This window comes from Oculina patagonica, chromosome 4 (genome assembly GCF_052425735.1).
Source record: "Oculina patagonica isolate OP01 chromosome 4, crgOcupat, whole genome shotgun sequence".
NCBI lineage: Eukaryota > Metazoa > Cnidaria > Anthozoa > Scleractinia > Oculinidae > Oculina > Oculina patagonica.
The window spans coordinates 15,104,298-15,121,828 of record NC_135761.1 but is presented as its reverse complement, the minus strand read 5'-3'; the positions used below and the strand labels follow the sequence as shown (position 1 = coordinate 15,121,828).

Below are 17,531 nucleotides of genomic sequence, written 5' to 3'. Positions count from 1 at the left end.
GTGAGCCAATCACATGCAAACACATGTCGCAGGCACGAAGCGCGGGAAAACGTGCGCGAGCGATTATTCACGATTGGTTTTGGTTTTAGCTCTGATTGGCTAAGAAAGTGGCGCAAATTTTTTAAACCAATCACTACGCGTGGTAAAGTAAAACCGAAGCAAACGCAAATTTCTTTCGACACTCAAGTAAAAACCGCTGTATACAATTGCAATTTATTTGATTGGGTTTTACAGATTTTGAGGGTTGACTTCGGTGTTAAAAGATCTTAAAACTTGTGATTTTTTGTTTTGTAGATATTGTTTTCCTGTTCAAAACTATTTCGAGGTTCTTTGATGTCGTGTTCGTTCATTGTTTTATCTCACTGTTTAGTTTGACAGATTTTTACACCGACGACGAACCGAGTTTGAACACAAAATGAACCACCAGCCTGATATTTCTTGTTTTTTAATTTACATCCACTCATATAACCATTTCTCTTTTTGACCCTGAATTAATTTACAGAACTGACAAAGGTTTTTCGTAAGTGTTGAATGCATTAGGTTTGAGTCAGGTTTGTTGGCTCCTGATATCAACGAATAATCAGGAAATCCAAGATGGCGGATTCTAAGATGGCAACCTCTATCCCCAGGCTTTCTCTTCTTTCCCTTCCTTCTCTTCTTGGCGACAAGAAAGAAAAGGGAGACAGAGAGCCTGGGATCGAGGTTTCCAAGATTTCTATGCCATGCACGGTATTATGTTTTTTTTCTGGCCTCAAATGAAACATTTTTGGACGTACAATACACCCCTAGGGAGAGGGGAGAGGGAATTCGTCCCCCACCCCGGTCATAAAAGACGAAGTAAAGCTCGATATTAGGGACGGACCATTATTTTTTTGGAGGGGGGGGGGGGGGGAATGAACAATATTGAAAAAAAATTGTTTGCAGGGCCTGGAAAGACAAAATAAATTGTTTGCAAACACGATATGTATAACAAAAAATTGTAAGAATTTCGAAAAATATGTTTGAAGAGGTGCATAAACTAAAAAAAAAAGTTTGCAGAGGAAAATTTTCATCCCCCCCCCCTCCAAGAAAATAATGGTCCGTCCCTTAATGGTTTTCCCGCTTTACAAACAAGATACAATTTCATTCTATTATTATCATACCATAGTCGGAAAAATTTAATTAATTTGCTATGCTTGATTTTGTGTACTAATCACGTATCCCGAAAATCAACCTTTTCAAATTAAAATAGGTTTATGTAATGGTTTTGGGTTTTTTGTACAAAATCAAAAATGCTTGTGCGGCATAAAAGCCACTTCTATCGTAACAGCGGAAATTTTCATTACACCCAAACAGAGAAGATAATTTTAAGTTCTGCCTGGTGCGGATATTAGTTATCGCAGTTTGGCAAACTGGCGAGCCGTAGTTGAATAGAACTGCTTACACAACTAGCGGATCAACTGTGACATTTAATCTAATTGTTTAGTCGCCAACTAAGAGAAATGACAATATTATAAGGGAAATGACAATCCATTTATTTATAGGTGCTACAGCTGCTATAAGAATAAATAAATTAAAATGTTACTGTGACGTGATGTTCCAGACTTTCACTCGTCCAGCGCCTGCCTCCCTGTGGCGGCGTTAAGTGACCACGGACTTCTTCGCTAGCTTTTAGGCGGTTTTTCGACAGATACTCTGTATTGTGCTGCGCTGTTCCAACGTAGGCTGGCTTGCTGCCTTTTTTTTCATTGAGTTTTGCCTCGCTAACATGCACTGGTTAGAGAATACAGTTGATGCTCTAAAATGAAGGTTTTGAGGCTGGGTTTGTTTCAAAAAGCGTTCTGGGGGCCTTTTTGCTGTCTGATGCTGGTAACATTAAGTCGTTCTCGCTCGGAAGAAAAGAACGCTTTCAAGGAAATCATCTCGGACAGAAATTCAGCAAGTTTTATAGAAACCACCTACCACTATCTGTTGATACAGCAAATACTACAGACCGACTTCGTTAACGACGCCATTCAATGTGCACTGAATTGTCTTGTCAAAACAGAATGCATCTCCTTCAATTTCGGACTAAAAGCAGACCTAAAAGGCAAACACTTTTGTGAGCTGCTGGCTTCGGACAAGTTTAAATACTCCATGTACTTACAACCCAGTGCAGGATTTCACCACTACAGTATTTGGGTGAGCTGTTTTTTAATTACATATATTATTACTCATCTGTATGCTTTAAGAAACTGTTGCAACTTTTCATAACTGTTTAGTGACCGGTAATCAAATTTTAAGGTTGAGTTTGATATTAGAGATCTAGTTACATGTATGTTGCAGTACATGCTTCAAAAATCTGAGTTTTTGAAGAAGAAAATTTAGTCTAAACGACAAACAATACATGCAGGAACAGGAATGATAACTAAGGGTCTAGCACCTGCCAGGTCTTGTATATTCTACAGGTAAACATGGAGCCTATTAAGAAAACTCAACATCAATATCCTTCATCCGGGTATAAACACCTCATTCGATAGCTTGAAAGATAATTGGCTTGGCGACGGGTAACAGTGTGCTCGCGTATTATCTGTCAAGCAATCGTAATAGGAATTTATTATTCGACTAATATGTTTTCATTGTATTTAACAATCTTTTTTTGTCCTTGTCCGGTGTAACTTTCTCCCCCGTGAGCACATGTTAATCTATGTTAATCTATCTTTGCTCCAACCCGGTCAAATCAGGGACACAACTTGTAACATCCTCCCATATTTTGAGTGCTTTCTAGACCTTATATGGTCAACTGGCATCATCGGCAAATAATCCACATATATAATGTGATACAGTAAAAACCCGCGAGAAAGAACCTATTATTTTTTCAGGTTAGCCTAAACAGGTTCTTACATAAAGGGTTATCAACACAAATTTAGGCTAATTAGTTTCTTAATAGGTTCTTAATTTCTGAAAAAAATATTCAATATTGTTATAGATATTTTAGTGTTATTCGGCCAATTCCTTGTATCAGTAAAATTTGCATACCACATAAGCGCTTATGTAAAAAAGGAAGCACTTATCATTTTGAATATGACATGATATACATGCACAGAAATGGAATTTATTATTCGACTAATATGTTTTCATTGTATTAACATGTGCATTTTTTCTTTGTCCCACGCTCGTGTCATGTAGAATAATATTCTTCACTATGCACAGAAATGCTTTGTCCAAACTTATTTACCAAAAGTAGACACATTTTTAATCAATTTTAGAAGATAAGAACCTGTTTCAAATTTGAGACTGAACGATAGGTTCTTATAAAAATGGTATCTAATTTACAAATTTTAGCCCAACAGGTTCTAAAATGTTATATTTTTACACGCGGGTTTTTACTGTTCTTAAGACGGCAAAGTGCGCGATTAAGTGGATTATAATCCACTTTACGGAAAAAGATGGCGATTGATATAATTTTTTTATTTGCCCACAATTCGTAGCGCAAAAAATATGGCTTTCTTTATGCCTATTTTGGCTGTGTTGCGGTGGATTATCAGATGTTATTAATAATAACGATAAAGCGGAGCTTTTGGCAGTTTTCAGAAAAGCCTGGCCTGGAAAATATTAGGCAACTTCAGTGTGATACTGCAGAAAAAAAGACAACAACAATAACAACAACAACCGTTTTATTTTGCCAGAGAAAACATTAAGTACAGTACAGCATAAAAAAAAATAACTTAATATAGGCAAAAAACTACTTGGTACAGGTTCCATGTTTTCCCGCGCTTGTTGGCACATTGGCCAGACGTGATTTCTTGCATCAGGGTTTGCTTCAGTCAACAGGAACCCACCCTTCTGTACAACAGCTAGCTTATCGTAGACGCAATCACTTCAAAAGTAAATCTTCGTAGAAACGATGATTGTTGTATTTTAAATCCTACAAAGATTCGTACGAGGATCATGAGAGAAATGTTAAAATTTTATAAACTGTAAAGTTTCTATTGGCTGAAAGTGGACAGAAACCAAAGTTGATTCTCCCTTTTTTCCTTTTGTTGAGTAGAACCCTTGCGAATATGGAGTGTGCCAGCATGGTTCCACGTGCCTTCCACTGTACGAGACCCATGGTTTTGTGTGCCACTGTGTTCCTGGATACACCGGAATTTACTGCGACAATAAAGGTTATATGACTGTTTTTATCTTATTTCATCTCCTCTCCTCTCCTCTCCTCTCCTCTCCTCTCCTCTCCTCTCCTCTCCTCTCCTCTCCTCTCCTCTCCTCTCCTCTCCTCTCCTCTCCTCTCCTCTCCTCTCCTCTCCTCTCCTCTCATCTTATGCTGTACAAGGTTGTTTTAACTTTAAGTTTGTAAATGAAACTCTTTTTTGTGGCCTTTGAAAGATTTTGAGTAGCACGGTTATATGGTGCTCTTTTCTGTGCTGTACACGGTGGCTCTAACTTATGAATTTGTGAACCAAACAAATGTGTGCTTTCAGGTTTAAAAAAGAGGTCTGCACTGCGTACATGTGTCTAGTGCTGAGCTTTATTGAGCTTTGTGCATTACTGTATTGCTCGGTCACGGTAGTGCATTTATTAGGTTTTTGTCGGCATAGACTATAGTTGTAGAGGATTCTAGCTTTAACAGTGTAGTGAAGAAATATGGGTAGAAGTTATCAACAAGTGCAAGGTGATGTTGGAAAGCCATCTGCAGTAGACGTTGCATAATAGCTAGAGTCGCCTCATGGAAGCTAGAGATGGACGATTCTTGCGCTTTTTTCGTGCTTAGTAACCTCCCGCGTGCATCCATTTAACAATTAGACTACGAGCCCAAGTTTTCTATGAGCAAATAGTCAACGAGGCGCAGCCGAGTTGACTATCGCTCATAGAAAACGAGGGCGAGTAGTCTAATTGTTTTAGTAGAAACTCTAAACGATTGCAGTCCAAAACCTACAATATTGTGCACTTTGAGGACAAAAATCAAGAAAATTTACTGCTTAAAGAGCTACGCCAGCACGCGACTGTTTTCTATCGGCGAATAGAAATCAGTGGGAGAACCAATCAGATTCGCGGATTTCCAATAGAACACAGCTGAGTTTCTACTAAAACTCAATAGTGCACGTTGTGGCGTTACAGCAAGGCGCTCAAAAGTGTGACCACTTTTAATTTATTCACATTCTTTCGTGCAGATTTAATCCAATCAGAAGTCAACTGCAAGCTATCCACGGCTTTTGATTGGATTAAATCTGCACGAAAGAATGTGAATAAATTAAAAGTAGTCACACTTTTGGGCGCCTTGCTGTAAATTAGCGCTGGGACAATTTGTCATTTTCTATAACTTCATAGTGATATAGTCCATCAGCTGAGATCCGAAAATTTGGGTTCATGGCTTACTTTCGGGGAACAAACGAAACATGTCTTATCTTAATCTTTGCCTATTGAGCATCACAAAAATGTATGATAGCAAGGTTGGAACAGTAGCTTTCACTTATAAATCGAATTTTAAATTGGCTCCCCTATACGCTTCTTAATTTGGCCGCCATCTTGGATTTTTGGGGTGAAAAAGCTACAAAGCTGCCTGCATTCTTTTAACGTAAACGAATCGCTTTCAAACGCAAATTTAAAACTTATTGGAACCAACAACATGATTTCGTTCATTCTAGTGTTTCAAAAATAACAACGTGATGTCATATGTGACGTCGCCACGGCTGATTATTGTTCACAATATGACTGTTTGTACCACAAAATAAAGCAAAAAGTGCAGATTTAAAAATTATTTCACGAAGAAAAGAGAGCGCGTAGATAAAATACCATTTCCATTCAAGTGTCTTGAATAAATCCCCCTAAAAAACAATCGTCATTTTCCAACCCAGCCCCTTATTTCAAACATATGGTCCCACGGACATGCAAAGTACTTTAAAAAAGAGGGAAGAGGTGCGAAGACCAGAAAAGTGGAGCTTTGCCAACGTACGAAACGTACGTCCGAGCTATGGCGATTAGCGGGGAGGAGTTGCAGTATCCGAGGTGATCATTAAAGATACGAAAGCATAAGTGTATCAGCTGTACGAGAAGACGTGTCAGAGTGTGGATGTGCTGTGCTATGAGATTCACGGCGCCAGGGAAAGTGAAGCCAGAGAAAAGTGAACGGCGCCCGGGAAAGTAAAGCCAGGGGTTCTCCCACCACGCGAGGCATCTCCACTAACCGAACTCAATGTTACAAGAGGAAATTTCCAAGCCACAATCTAGAGATGAGCTACTGATTCCCTTCCGGTAATTCCTTCACCGCTCCAGAAGAGTTGACAGAAGCATAGCAGCAGTGAAGGAGGACTTTATACGAGTTCTGTGCTCAACAATCTCTTAACTGAGCCCTATTCTAACCTTATGCGTGGACGTAGCTATGTAATCTGATTTGGGGTATACTGATTAATGGTGTAGTATACTTGAAAAAACGTAGCATTGCGATGGAACGCCTTTATGGTAATTTTGTTATTTAAGATGATTGAGGAGCAAAAGGAAAACGAGCTGAAAAACAAAATGGCGGACATTGCGACCTCATTTATTGCGTACTTTGCTTTTATTACCGTAAACAATGCTAAAATAATGTCCTGAATATGTAGTACCTCTCAAATATATATCTAAGCAAAAAATCAGTAAGTATTTAAGAACGAATAAAAAAAATTAAGGATTTTTGTTTTAAAATCCAAGATGGCGGCCAAAAGAAGGATATGAGAGCAAATTTCAAATTCGATTTACACAGTGAAAACTACCGTTTTATCCTTGCTATCACACATTTTTATGATGCTTAATAGTCAAAGAGTAATATTAGACAAGTTTCGTTTGTTCCCCTTAAGTGAGCCATACAACCCCACTAGCTGATGGACTAATAACAAAGAGATGAATTTAACACAACGTTTTTTACTTTATATTGTTGATGCGCTGAAAGACAATAAATTCTCGGACGTTTCGACACTTCTGTCTCTTCGTGAGCGTTAAAAATACAGTCACGTGCGTCTTTGTAAGTGTAAAAAATGAGGTTAACAGACAGCACGCGCGTGTACATTTAAATTAATTTAAAATGCATCTTCGCCGCAAGCAAGCGCTTGCACTGTCACAAGAAAGCAAAGTCAACGTTCAACCCATTTGAATGCAGGGTCTTGCGCGTGCTGTCTGTTAACGGCAGTTTTAACGTTAATGAAGAGACGAAAGTCTTCAAACGTCCGAGAATTTATTATTTTTAGCGCAATACATTGTGTTGACGTTCGTTGACGTAATTAATGTCTTAATTATCTCAAATTAGACTTGTTCCGTTTGTTCTACGTTTTCATCAGTTGTTCACGAAGGAATAACGAAGGGGGAACGAAGGCAAAACGAGTGATTATCGATTACTATTATGCAGAGAAGCATTTCTGTAAAATACTTCGTGTACGCTGTCACGTATTAGAAATCTCAGTGGAATTTGGTTAGTATGACGTCATAATTTGCCGTATATGTAGTACTTACTGAAAAATTTTAGCGTTATAGCTTAGTGTCTGCGCTTCGCACTAGACACAAAAAGTGAAAAAAGTTTTTATAATAAGTTGATTGTTTTATACACAGAAAATGTCTGCCGTTTTGCTATAGTAATAAGTGCTGTTACATTTCTTCATTTCAGGTCCCGTGTGGCTGAAAGTGAATACCAAAGAAGTCTGTTTTGGAGCGCGGGACAATTCATACGGCTTATTTACGATGCAGTACAGCGGTAGCATCGTGTCCTTTAAACTCGTTCATTTAAGAGGACAAATCTCGTGTCGCACTGTTGACTCGCGTTACAGTAACTGGGCGTGTGATAAAGGAGACATTCTTCAAACATTTGTCACCAACGCCAGCAATGCAGTCGTTTTCCCGCAGATACCTGGTATAACGAATTATCAAATTCCTGGAATTCGTTCTGATTCACCCGAGCTGACATTCAACAACCTTACTGTACCCCTGAGAGTAGCGCCTGGTCAGGAGTTCAGGGTGTGGTACAAAGAAGATTTAAAAGACGTTTCTGAAGTTGATAATGGAGGACAGACTTGCATGGACATATACTCGTTGTATGTTTAAAAGAAAACGTTTATGCCATATTTTAAAAAAACTATGACAAAGAATTTCCTAGAAGCATTATTCCTAGAGGAAAGTTGACAAGAAATGTTTTTTTATATATATCAGAGTAGATATTTGTCCAGTTTTTTAATAGCTTAGTTTTCATACGGGGCTCAACCATTTTTTATAAAAATAATAATTTTTAACAACACTTCTGAGAATTATGAAATAGTGATATGGCAATTTCGACAACATTGACTAGTTAATAGATAATGGGAATGGGATTTAGTGGACTTTAATCTCTTTCCAAGCATGATTTAAGTGTCAAAATGGCAGGCACGATTTCTGTTACCATTAAATGACCTAAAAAAAATTTCGAGGAAAAACTCAACAAAGCCTTTTTAAAATTAACGCTATACTCCTTTTGCAAATGGGCGTAAATCGTAGATTAAAAAATATTGCAGCAGTTTCGTTTGTATTTTGAAAATATCGCCTGTAAGTAGCGTTACCCATGCTATCGTGTGTGTGCATGCATTCCTGTTTCTGTACTATAAACAATAAACATAATTAAAAAGCCAGTTAACTACATTTACTTTAAAAATTAATCTTTTCTACAAAAGAGCCTTTGTGAAAATGTTAAGTTTTCGGACCATTCGAGCGTGCTTTCGAGTCTTTGTTCTCCTCAATCTTTAGCACTTTTTAAGTCTGGGTTTTTAACTTTGTTCAATCAAAGACTGAAGTTCTCCTCACGGTATAAGGAGAGGTACCAGCCTGCAGACGCGACAAAACGAGGCGAAATGAGATGGCTTGATAAAGAGGATTTAAGAAAAGAAAAGGCCTAATTTTATATTTTATATTCACCTAGCACTGATTCATATGACTTTTGTTTAGGAGATTTAGAATAATAATTGGTATGCAGAGAAAACTCTAAAAACATATTCCTACCTACAATTAATCGTTTTTCTCGCTGCAGATATATATTGCCTTATCATTTGGTAAGAGCAGGGCTTTTATAAAGAGCGATCGGATTAGAGTAAACAACTGAGTAAGGCTATAGAGGGATGGAGCTTCGACAGATTAAGCGAGCCTGGTGCTAGGGGCTTAAAAGAACGGAGCGATATGTAAAATATAAATATATTTTTAAAGACGTAGTGTCACGATAGTTAAATCATTTTTCTGATTTCTTCCAGAGTGAAGGAAATTTCAAAATAATAGTTTTCTTATGCAGAAATACAACAAAAAAAAAAAAATAATAAAAACGCGAAGCTACACAGGGATGGTTTCGACTAAGGAAAATTAAGAGGGGTTACCAACAACAAACTTGATTCTTCAAAGTTGTACGCCTTCAACTTAACTTGTTTGTTGCTGTGAATTTTTAACTTTTAAAGTGCCCGTCGAGTAAGTAATGCTTTCGAATATCCGGCCTTTATATATGAAATAAAGCAATACCTTAATTCTGTCGAGAGCCCGTCAAACCCATTTAATCTAAGTAGTGTTTTCGTCACAATTTACGGGAATTGCTTTTGTAGAAAATCTCTTTTTAGCGACCAAAACTTATTTGACAGCCTAGTAATTGAATTCAAAATTAGATAAAAGCAGTCTCAATTTTAGAATCTCATTTCCCGGATGTTCTGGCTATAGAAACAGCTGGAAATCTTAGTAAACTACAGGGAACTTCTCCTTAGATTTATACTTGTTTTTCGGTCACTTTGAAAAAATACTGACATTGGTAGATCGGTCACGCTATTTATAAACTAAGCAAATTCAGGTTTCCCTATGCGAGCCTTTCTTGGGTAGAGCAAATCTCTTTCAGTTGAACAACAACAACAATAATTAAAAAAGAGGCTACACGGATTTTATTTTAACTTCTCCGTGTTATAATCCGACTTGTTCAGTATTTGCAATTGCTTTTTCTTTTTATGCTTCGTTGCTATGGTTACCAGTGACGTCAAGAAATATACCACAATTTGTTTATCAATCATTGGGCAATTGTTTGATACCATTTTGTAGCAGTAACTTGTAAATGTTTGGGGCACGGACCTATTTAAGTATGAGAGCTGGAAAGTGCTGGAAACCTTCCTTAATCTAATTGTTTAGTCGCCAACGGAGGGAAATGACAATTCATTTATTTATAGGTGCTACAGCTGCTCTATTAAGAATAAATAAATTAAAACGTTCCTGTGACCTCTTCCATGTTGTGACTGGATTGCTGCCTGTGTCTTCATTTATTTTTAAATTTGCCTCGCTGACGTGCACAGGTTAGAGATACAGTTGATGCTCTAAAATGAAGGTTTCGAGGCTTGGTTTGTTTCAAAAAGCGTTTTGGGGGCCTTTCTGCTGTCTGATGCTGGTAACATTAAGTCGTTCTCGCACGGAAGAACACAACGCCTTCAAGGAAATCATCTCTCATAGAAATTCATCAAGCTTTATAGAAACCACTCACCACTATCTGAGGATACAGCAAATATTACAGACCGACTTCGTTTACGACGCCATTCAATGCGCACTGACTTGTCTCGTCAAAACAGAGTGCATCTCGTTCAACTTTAGACTGAAAGCAGACTTAAAAGGAAAACACTTGTGTCGGTTGCTGGCTTCCGACAAGTTTAAATACTCCACATACTTACAACCCAGTGCAGAATTTCATCACTACAGTATTTGGGTGAGCTGTTTTTTAATTACATATATTATTTCTCATCTGTATGCTTTAAGGAACTGTTGTAACTTTCCATAACTGTTTAGTGACTGGTAATCAAACTTGAACATGCTATAAAAATCTGTGTTTTGAAGAAGAAAAATTCAGTACAATTGACATACACTACAGGAACAGGAATGATAAGTGAAGATCTATTTAATGATGGATGCTTTTATCACCTGCCAGGTCTTGTATATTCTACAGGTAAACATGGAGCCTATTAAAAAAAACTTAACATCGATATCCTTTATCCGAGTATACACATCTCATTCGATGGCTTGAAAGATAATTGGCTTGGCGACGGGTAACGAGTAACAGAACGTGCAAATATCATCTGTCAAATCATGATATGAATTTATTATCGGATTGTTTTATTTTCCTTGTATTTAACAACCTTCTTTTGCCCTTGTCATCCCCGCGCGCAAATCAGTCTGTGTTCGCTCTGTTCAAAACCCAACATTGTAACATGTTACCTTATTTTGCGTGCTCTCTAGACCTTATATGGTCAACTGGCGGCATAGTCAAATTATAAACATATGTAATCTGATATTTATAACGACAAAGTTGCGATAATCCATCTTACAGAATAAGTTGGGGACTGGTACATTTGCATATAATTCTTAGCGGGCGAAAATCCGCAAAACGCTTATTTAAACGGAAATAAAGGTTCTTGAATGTTCACACAACGTTGTAAGTACAGTGAAACCTTTCGCAAAAAATATGGTTTTCTATGTACAGCCGCCATCTTATTTCTTACAGTGGATTATCAGAGGGATACTGTCCTGCCGAAATAGCAAAATTTCACTCAGCTTATTTCCACGTTATATCGCCAAATGCCACCAAAGAGGCACTAGTTTCGAGATTAAGTGTAGGATTACAAGGACTGGAATGAAATACAGTTTATGAAAAATGATTTATGGACATGATGTTAAGAAATCAAAATGGCCATTCATTCTTTTGACAGTTTGACGTTTCTAGCCGTTATTTTGTCTGTTTAGTTTATATTTCATTGCTTCTATCAATTTTGGCGATGATTTCTTTAAAGTAATCTTAAACCAAGTTCCTAGCTTTAATCATGAAAACACGATATTTCAGCTGTGGCAATGTCCCTTAAATAACAGCAGGGTAAAGCGGGGATCTAGACAGTTTTTCAGATACCACATTTTTCTTTTTGTTGAGTAGAGCCCTTGTGAACACGGCGTGTGCAAGCATGGTTCGACGTGCCTTCCACTCTACGAGACCCATGGTTTTGTGTGCCACTGTGTTACTGGATACACTGGAATTTACTGCGACAATGAAGGTTATATGACCGTTTTATTTTGTTTTTTATTCTTTAATATGTAGACATTTCAATCGAATGAAGGATCTCAGAAACTTCGCAGACAATCAGATAAACGAGTTGTTTTAACCATGCACCCAAGCACGCACCAACCCATCTCAAATCACTCAATGCCGAGTGTCACTGGATATGAAATGTGTATTGTTTGATGGATTGAAATTAACGAAGGGTCATTTTTACCATGAACCTAAGATTTGGGAGATTGGGAGACCACTCCCTTTACATTTGACATTAAATACATTATCCATTAAAATCTCATCTCATCTCATCTATCTTGTCCCGTCCTGTCTTGTATTGTCTTTTCTTTTCTTGTCTTATCTTGTGCTGTACAAGGTTGTTTTAACTTTTAAGTTTGTAACCGTTGAAAGATATTAAGTAGCACGGTCATGGGTGCTCTTCTCTGTGCTGTACATGGCTCTCACGTACAAATTTGTGAACGAAACAAATGTGTGCTTTCAGTCTTAAATCAAAGTCTCCTTCGAGCCACCTTATGGTATGTGGTAATTATTCGATGAACATTTGCCCCTTTTTCGAACTAAAAAGTGTTCCATTTGTAAGGTGGTTTAGTTATTCCGCAATGATTCGGGGACCGCGCTAATTAACTTTCTGTTCAAATATATACAGTAAGTAGTTGCTCATTTGTGACTGATTAGCAGAGCCCACCTCGTTCCCAGGGACTCCCCCCAGCCCCCAGTTCTTGCTCTGGTGGGGGGGGGGGGGAGACCCTGGGAACGAGGTTATAGTATATAGCCATCGTGTGAGAGAATCATGGAGCGCAGAGAAATGAGGGATTAATCATAGTCTAGCTTTTTGATCATGGAAGAAGATTAATCATTTTTCGTAGTTACAAGTCTGTGCAGAGTGTCACCTATATGAAAACTGCAAAAGTCTGTCCTAAGTGTACCATAGTCCATAGCCTGTCCTTGGCGTTTACATAGAGTGGGGTGCAGCGCACAGAATGGCGAGTGGTAACAAATGCATTTCTTTTCACACTGGTCTTTCTTTCTACCACACTAAACACACTATTGAAAAAGACTGCTATTTCCAACATTATTATTTGATTTCAGTAATAAAAGCTGTTTTGGTCAGTGCCTTGTGTCACTGTTATTCTTAGAACAATTTGGTCCTGAAACAAAAGGGGTAAAGTGAACTTATAAAATAATATAAACCTGATTGAAACTGCTTTTGTTGTTACATGGCAGTGTGACATTAACAACATGATAGAGGGTAGACTAATAAAGGTATGGTTGTTGAGATGTTAAGAGAGATGACAGGAATAAACTTCTTCTAACCTTTATTGTGAATTATAAAAATGTTGCTATTTTTACTTGACATGATTTCTTCTATTACAGGATTTGATAACTAATTATAACGTAACATGAATTACAAAAAGTAACATTTTAAGCAAAAATGGAACAGCCCCTCATAACAAAACAATGGACTTCAATCAATACAATTCACAATGTTTTTTTAGTTCCTTTCGGTCTCAAGGTTGAACTCATTAAACTTAGTTTTAGTGAATTAGTTTTTTTACTTGAATTCTGCTAAACTGAATTTTAGAAACAATCTATCATCAAACTGGAACAGCTAGGCAACTTAACTTCTAATAAGTCTACAGAATTAACAATGTTATTTTTTTCGGTCCCGAGGCGAAACTATAAACTTAACTTCGCTTAAAGGTAATTTCAAAAACAATCTGTCATTGCACATTGAACTAGAACAGCTGGGCAACTCAACTCCTGACGACAAAACTGTCGACACCAGTCAATTTAATTGACAATGTTAGTTTCTTTCGGTTCCAAGGTGAAACTACAAACTTAGCTTGACTGCATTACTTCTACATGAAATTCTGCTAAAACTATAATAAGTTCAGAAACAATCTGTCATCGCACATCGTACTTCGAACTGGAACAGCTAGGCAACAAACTCCTCATAACAAAACTATCGACTTCAGACAATGCAATTGATAATGATAGTTTCTTTCGGCACGAGGTGAAATTATAAACTTAGCTTCGTTAAAGTAGTTCTACAATCAGTTCTGTAAAAGTTAATTTCAGAAACAATTTGTGATTGCACATTGAAATTTTCTAGCAAGAGCAGTTTCTTAGTAACCTAGTACGGGAGAGAGGGGAAACCGTGTTTAATTCACTTTTAATGCGGATTTAATGCATACATTAATTGTTTAACGGGAATGGAGTGACATTCAACCCTCACTATACCTTATGATACCATAAGGTAAAAAGGGAAGAATGGTTTTGATTGTAGGTTGATTGTGTTATACAGAAAGCACCTTTTTGCTATAGTGATAGGTGCTGTTACATTTCTTCATTTCAGGTCCCGTGTGGCTGAAGGTGAATACCAAAGAAGTCTGTTTTGGAGCGCGGGACAATTCATACGGCTCATTTACGATGCAGTACAGCGATAATATCGTGTCTTTTAAACTCGTCCATTTAAGAGGCCAAATCTCGTGTCACGTCAACTTAGACTCTCTTTACAGTACCTGGAGCTGCGAAGAAGGAAACATTCTTCAAACATTTGTCACCAACGCTAGCAATGCAGTCGTTTTTCCGCAGCTGTCTGGTATAACGGATTATCGAATTCCTGGAATTCGTTCTGATTCGCCAGAGCTAACATTCAACAACCTCACTGTACCCCTAAGAGTAACGCCTGGTCAAGAGTTCAGGGTGTGGTACAAAGAAGATCTAAAGGACGTTTCTGAAGTTGATAATGGAGGACAGACTTGCATGGACATATACTCACTGTATGTTTAAAAGAAGTGGAAGGCACGGTGGCCTAATGGTTAGCGCGCTCGACTCCGAGTCGAAAGGCCCGGGTTCTTGAACAAAACACTTTACTCTCACAGTGCCTCTCTCCACCTAGGTGTACAAATGTGCCACTTGGCTCGGACGCAGACTTTACCTGAAGTTTAAAAGAGAACGTTTCGCCATATTTTTAGTAAAAATTAAGACAAAATGTTTTTTTGAGGCAATATTTGTCGAAGAAACTTTATTTCAAATTTATTATTAGGTTAGAGTAGATATTAGTCCAGCTTTTTTAATAGCTCAGTTTTTAAACGGGGCTAAACTATTTTTTTAAAATAATAATTTTTAACCACAGTTCTGAGAATTATGAAAAAGTAATGAGAATATTTTGATATATCGCCTTGTTAATAAACAATAGATATGAGACTTATTATAGCTTAATAGGGCAACCCGCGCAGAATGAGTCGGATTATGTTTAATTTCAAGTATGATTAAGAACCAAAATGGAAGACACGAAGTTCTGTTACCATTTTACTACATCGAACATAACATTCGAGGAAAAGTGGGTCGTATATTTATAAATGAATGATTTTGAAGCAATATCATTCGCATTTTGAAATTATCGTCTGTTATTATGTTATCATATTACATAAGTAATAAAGATCATGATAAGTGGCATGATCAATGCTTCTTTTGTCCTGATCTGTTCTAGAAATAAGATACAGCACAGAGCTTTGGGATAACCTCTCCAATAGATTTCAGAGGATGAATGGAATGACCGCTCCTGCACCCTCAGGATAGTCACTGAGCAGTCCATTGAATGAAACACCTCCCTCTACATCAATTTTGTAGACTATAGACTATGAAAAAGCTTTTAACAGCCGTGATAGAAACGCCCTCTGGTGCCTGATGAGCACTATGGCATCCCCAGGGGGGTACTCCGGCTTGTAAATGACAGGGATGATCGAACGGAGGCAAAACTCAGGACCCAAAAAAAAATCCCTGAGTCTTCCGACATTACCCAAAAAAATCCCTGGACCAAAAATAACCCCCCAAAAAAATCCCTTGTCAAATTACCCCTAAATTGCCAGGAGGGGCAGTAATATAACGCAAAGAAAATCATAAAAATTGAACGCTCGTGTTTGTATTTTCATCATACCATAAAAACGCCAAGGCCGTGCCAGGGCACTTAAGTTCGTTTTTAATACCCAAAAAAATCCCCTATGTTAATCAAGTCAGCCAAAAAAATACTTGCCAGATTTTCCAACCCAAAAAAAACCCGGAATCGAAAATTTCAAACCCAAAAAAATCCTTCGATCATCCCCGTCATTTACAAGCCGGAGTACCCCCCCTGGGATGGCATCCCAGGAAAATTCATCCGAATCATCAAAAACTCCTACGGCAGGATGACTTGCAAAGTCCTCCATGCTGGTGTACTGTCAGAGAGCTTCACTAAGCAAGATTGTTTGATGGCCCGTTCTTGTTCCCACTAGCTATTGACTGGACCATGAAAGAAACAACGAAGGAACAGCGAAATGGGATCCAGTGGAACTTAGGGCAGCAACTCGAGGATTTAGAATTTGCTGATGATTTATCTCTCCTGTCAAGTAACAACTGACAGATACAGGACGAAACAGAACAACTAACAGCTTATTCCATCAAGCTGGACCTGACTCCAAATGAAGGAAAGACCAAGGTTATGAAGGTTAACTGCACCAACAGCAGACCAGTAACAAGGAGGGATACCATCCTGGAGGAAGTATAATCTTTTGTCTACCTGCAGTGTAGTCAGCATTGATGGAGGTTCAGATGAGGATATTAAGGTCAGGATCAACAAAGCCAGAGTAGTTTTCAACATGTTGAGGAAAGTGTGGACCTCCCATGTCATCTCACGGGGAACAAAATTTAGAACAACACCAACACACCAATGTAAAAGCAGTCCTCCTCTATGGCACGGAGACATGGAGAACAACAAAGCGTATGAACCACAATTGCAAATTACAGTCTTTCATCAACCAGTGCCAAAGACGAATTTTAAAGATCAGATGGACAAACAGGGTGAGGAATGAGACACTTTGGGAAAGAACAGGAGAAGAACCGATTGAGATACAGATCCTACGAAGAAAGTGGCGGCGAATTGGTCACACCTTGAGGAAACCGGTAAACACCATCACCCGGCAGGCACAACGATGGAATCCTCAGGGCAAGAGGAAGAGGGGTCGTCCGAAGCCCGGGGGGGGGGGTACTCCATATAATGGCCTATAAGGGGAGGCTCCGCCCGAAAGGGGTACCTTTTTCAGGCTTCAGGTATATGAAAGGGTAGGGATTTCACAAGTTTTGGTATATGAAAGGGTATGAAAATTCGTCATTTAGGTTTTTAAAAGGGCCTTTAATTAAAATATTTCGAACAGACGCACTTTATGGCTGTATTATTTTAATTTATTAAGCGCTGCATGAAAATGACAAGAAAACGTCTTGTTCTAGGTCTATGCCATGTCTTTTAGGTATATGAAAGGGGTTCCTTTTCAGGTAAAAGGTATACGAAAGGGGTACAATTTCTGTCAAAATGGTATATAAAAGGGTAAGGGGTAGGAGCTTGGGGCGGAGCCTCCCCGTATAAAACTTTTTTGAGTGCCCCCCCCCCCCCCACCGGGGTCCGAACAACTCCTGGAGACGAGGTGTAGAGGCTGAAATAAGGATTGGGGCAACACTTGGACGACACTGGGAAGGC

General features: G+C 38.3%; 2 protein-coding genes across 2 annotated transcripts; both read left to right on the top strand.

Annotated features, from left to right (window-relative positions):
* The first annotated feature begins 1,508 nt into the window (after window positions 1–1,508).
* Window positions 1,509–8,554, top strand: LOC144652421 (uncharacterized). The gene is made up of 3 exons (XM_078512432.1): window positions 1,509–2,160; window positions 4,010–4,127; window positions 7,592–8,554. Exons 1-3 carry the CDS (start codon window positions 1,783–1,785, stop codon window positions 8,023–8,025), a joined length of 930 nt encoding a protein of 309 aa, XP_078368558.1. The 5' UTR covers window positions 1,509–1,782; the 3' UTR covers window positions 8,026–8,554.
* Window positions 8,555–10,288: 1,734 nt separating this feature from the next.
* LOC144648174 (uncharacterized) lies at window positions 10,289–16,869 on the top strand. Its single transcript, XM_078507804.1, has 4 exons — window positions 10,289–10,666; window positions 11,882–11,999; window positions 14,373–14,799; window positions 16,584–16,869. Exons 1-4 carry the CDS (start codon window positions 10,289–10,291, stop codon window positions 16,867–16,869), a joined length of 1,209 nt encoding a protein of 402 aa, XP_078363930.1.
* The last annotated feature ends 662 nt before the right edge of the window (window positions 16,870–17,531 follow it).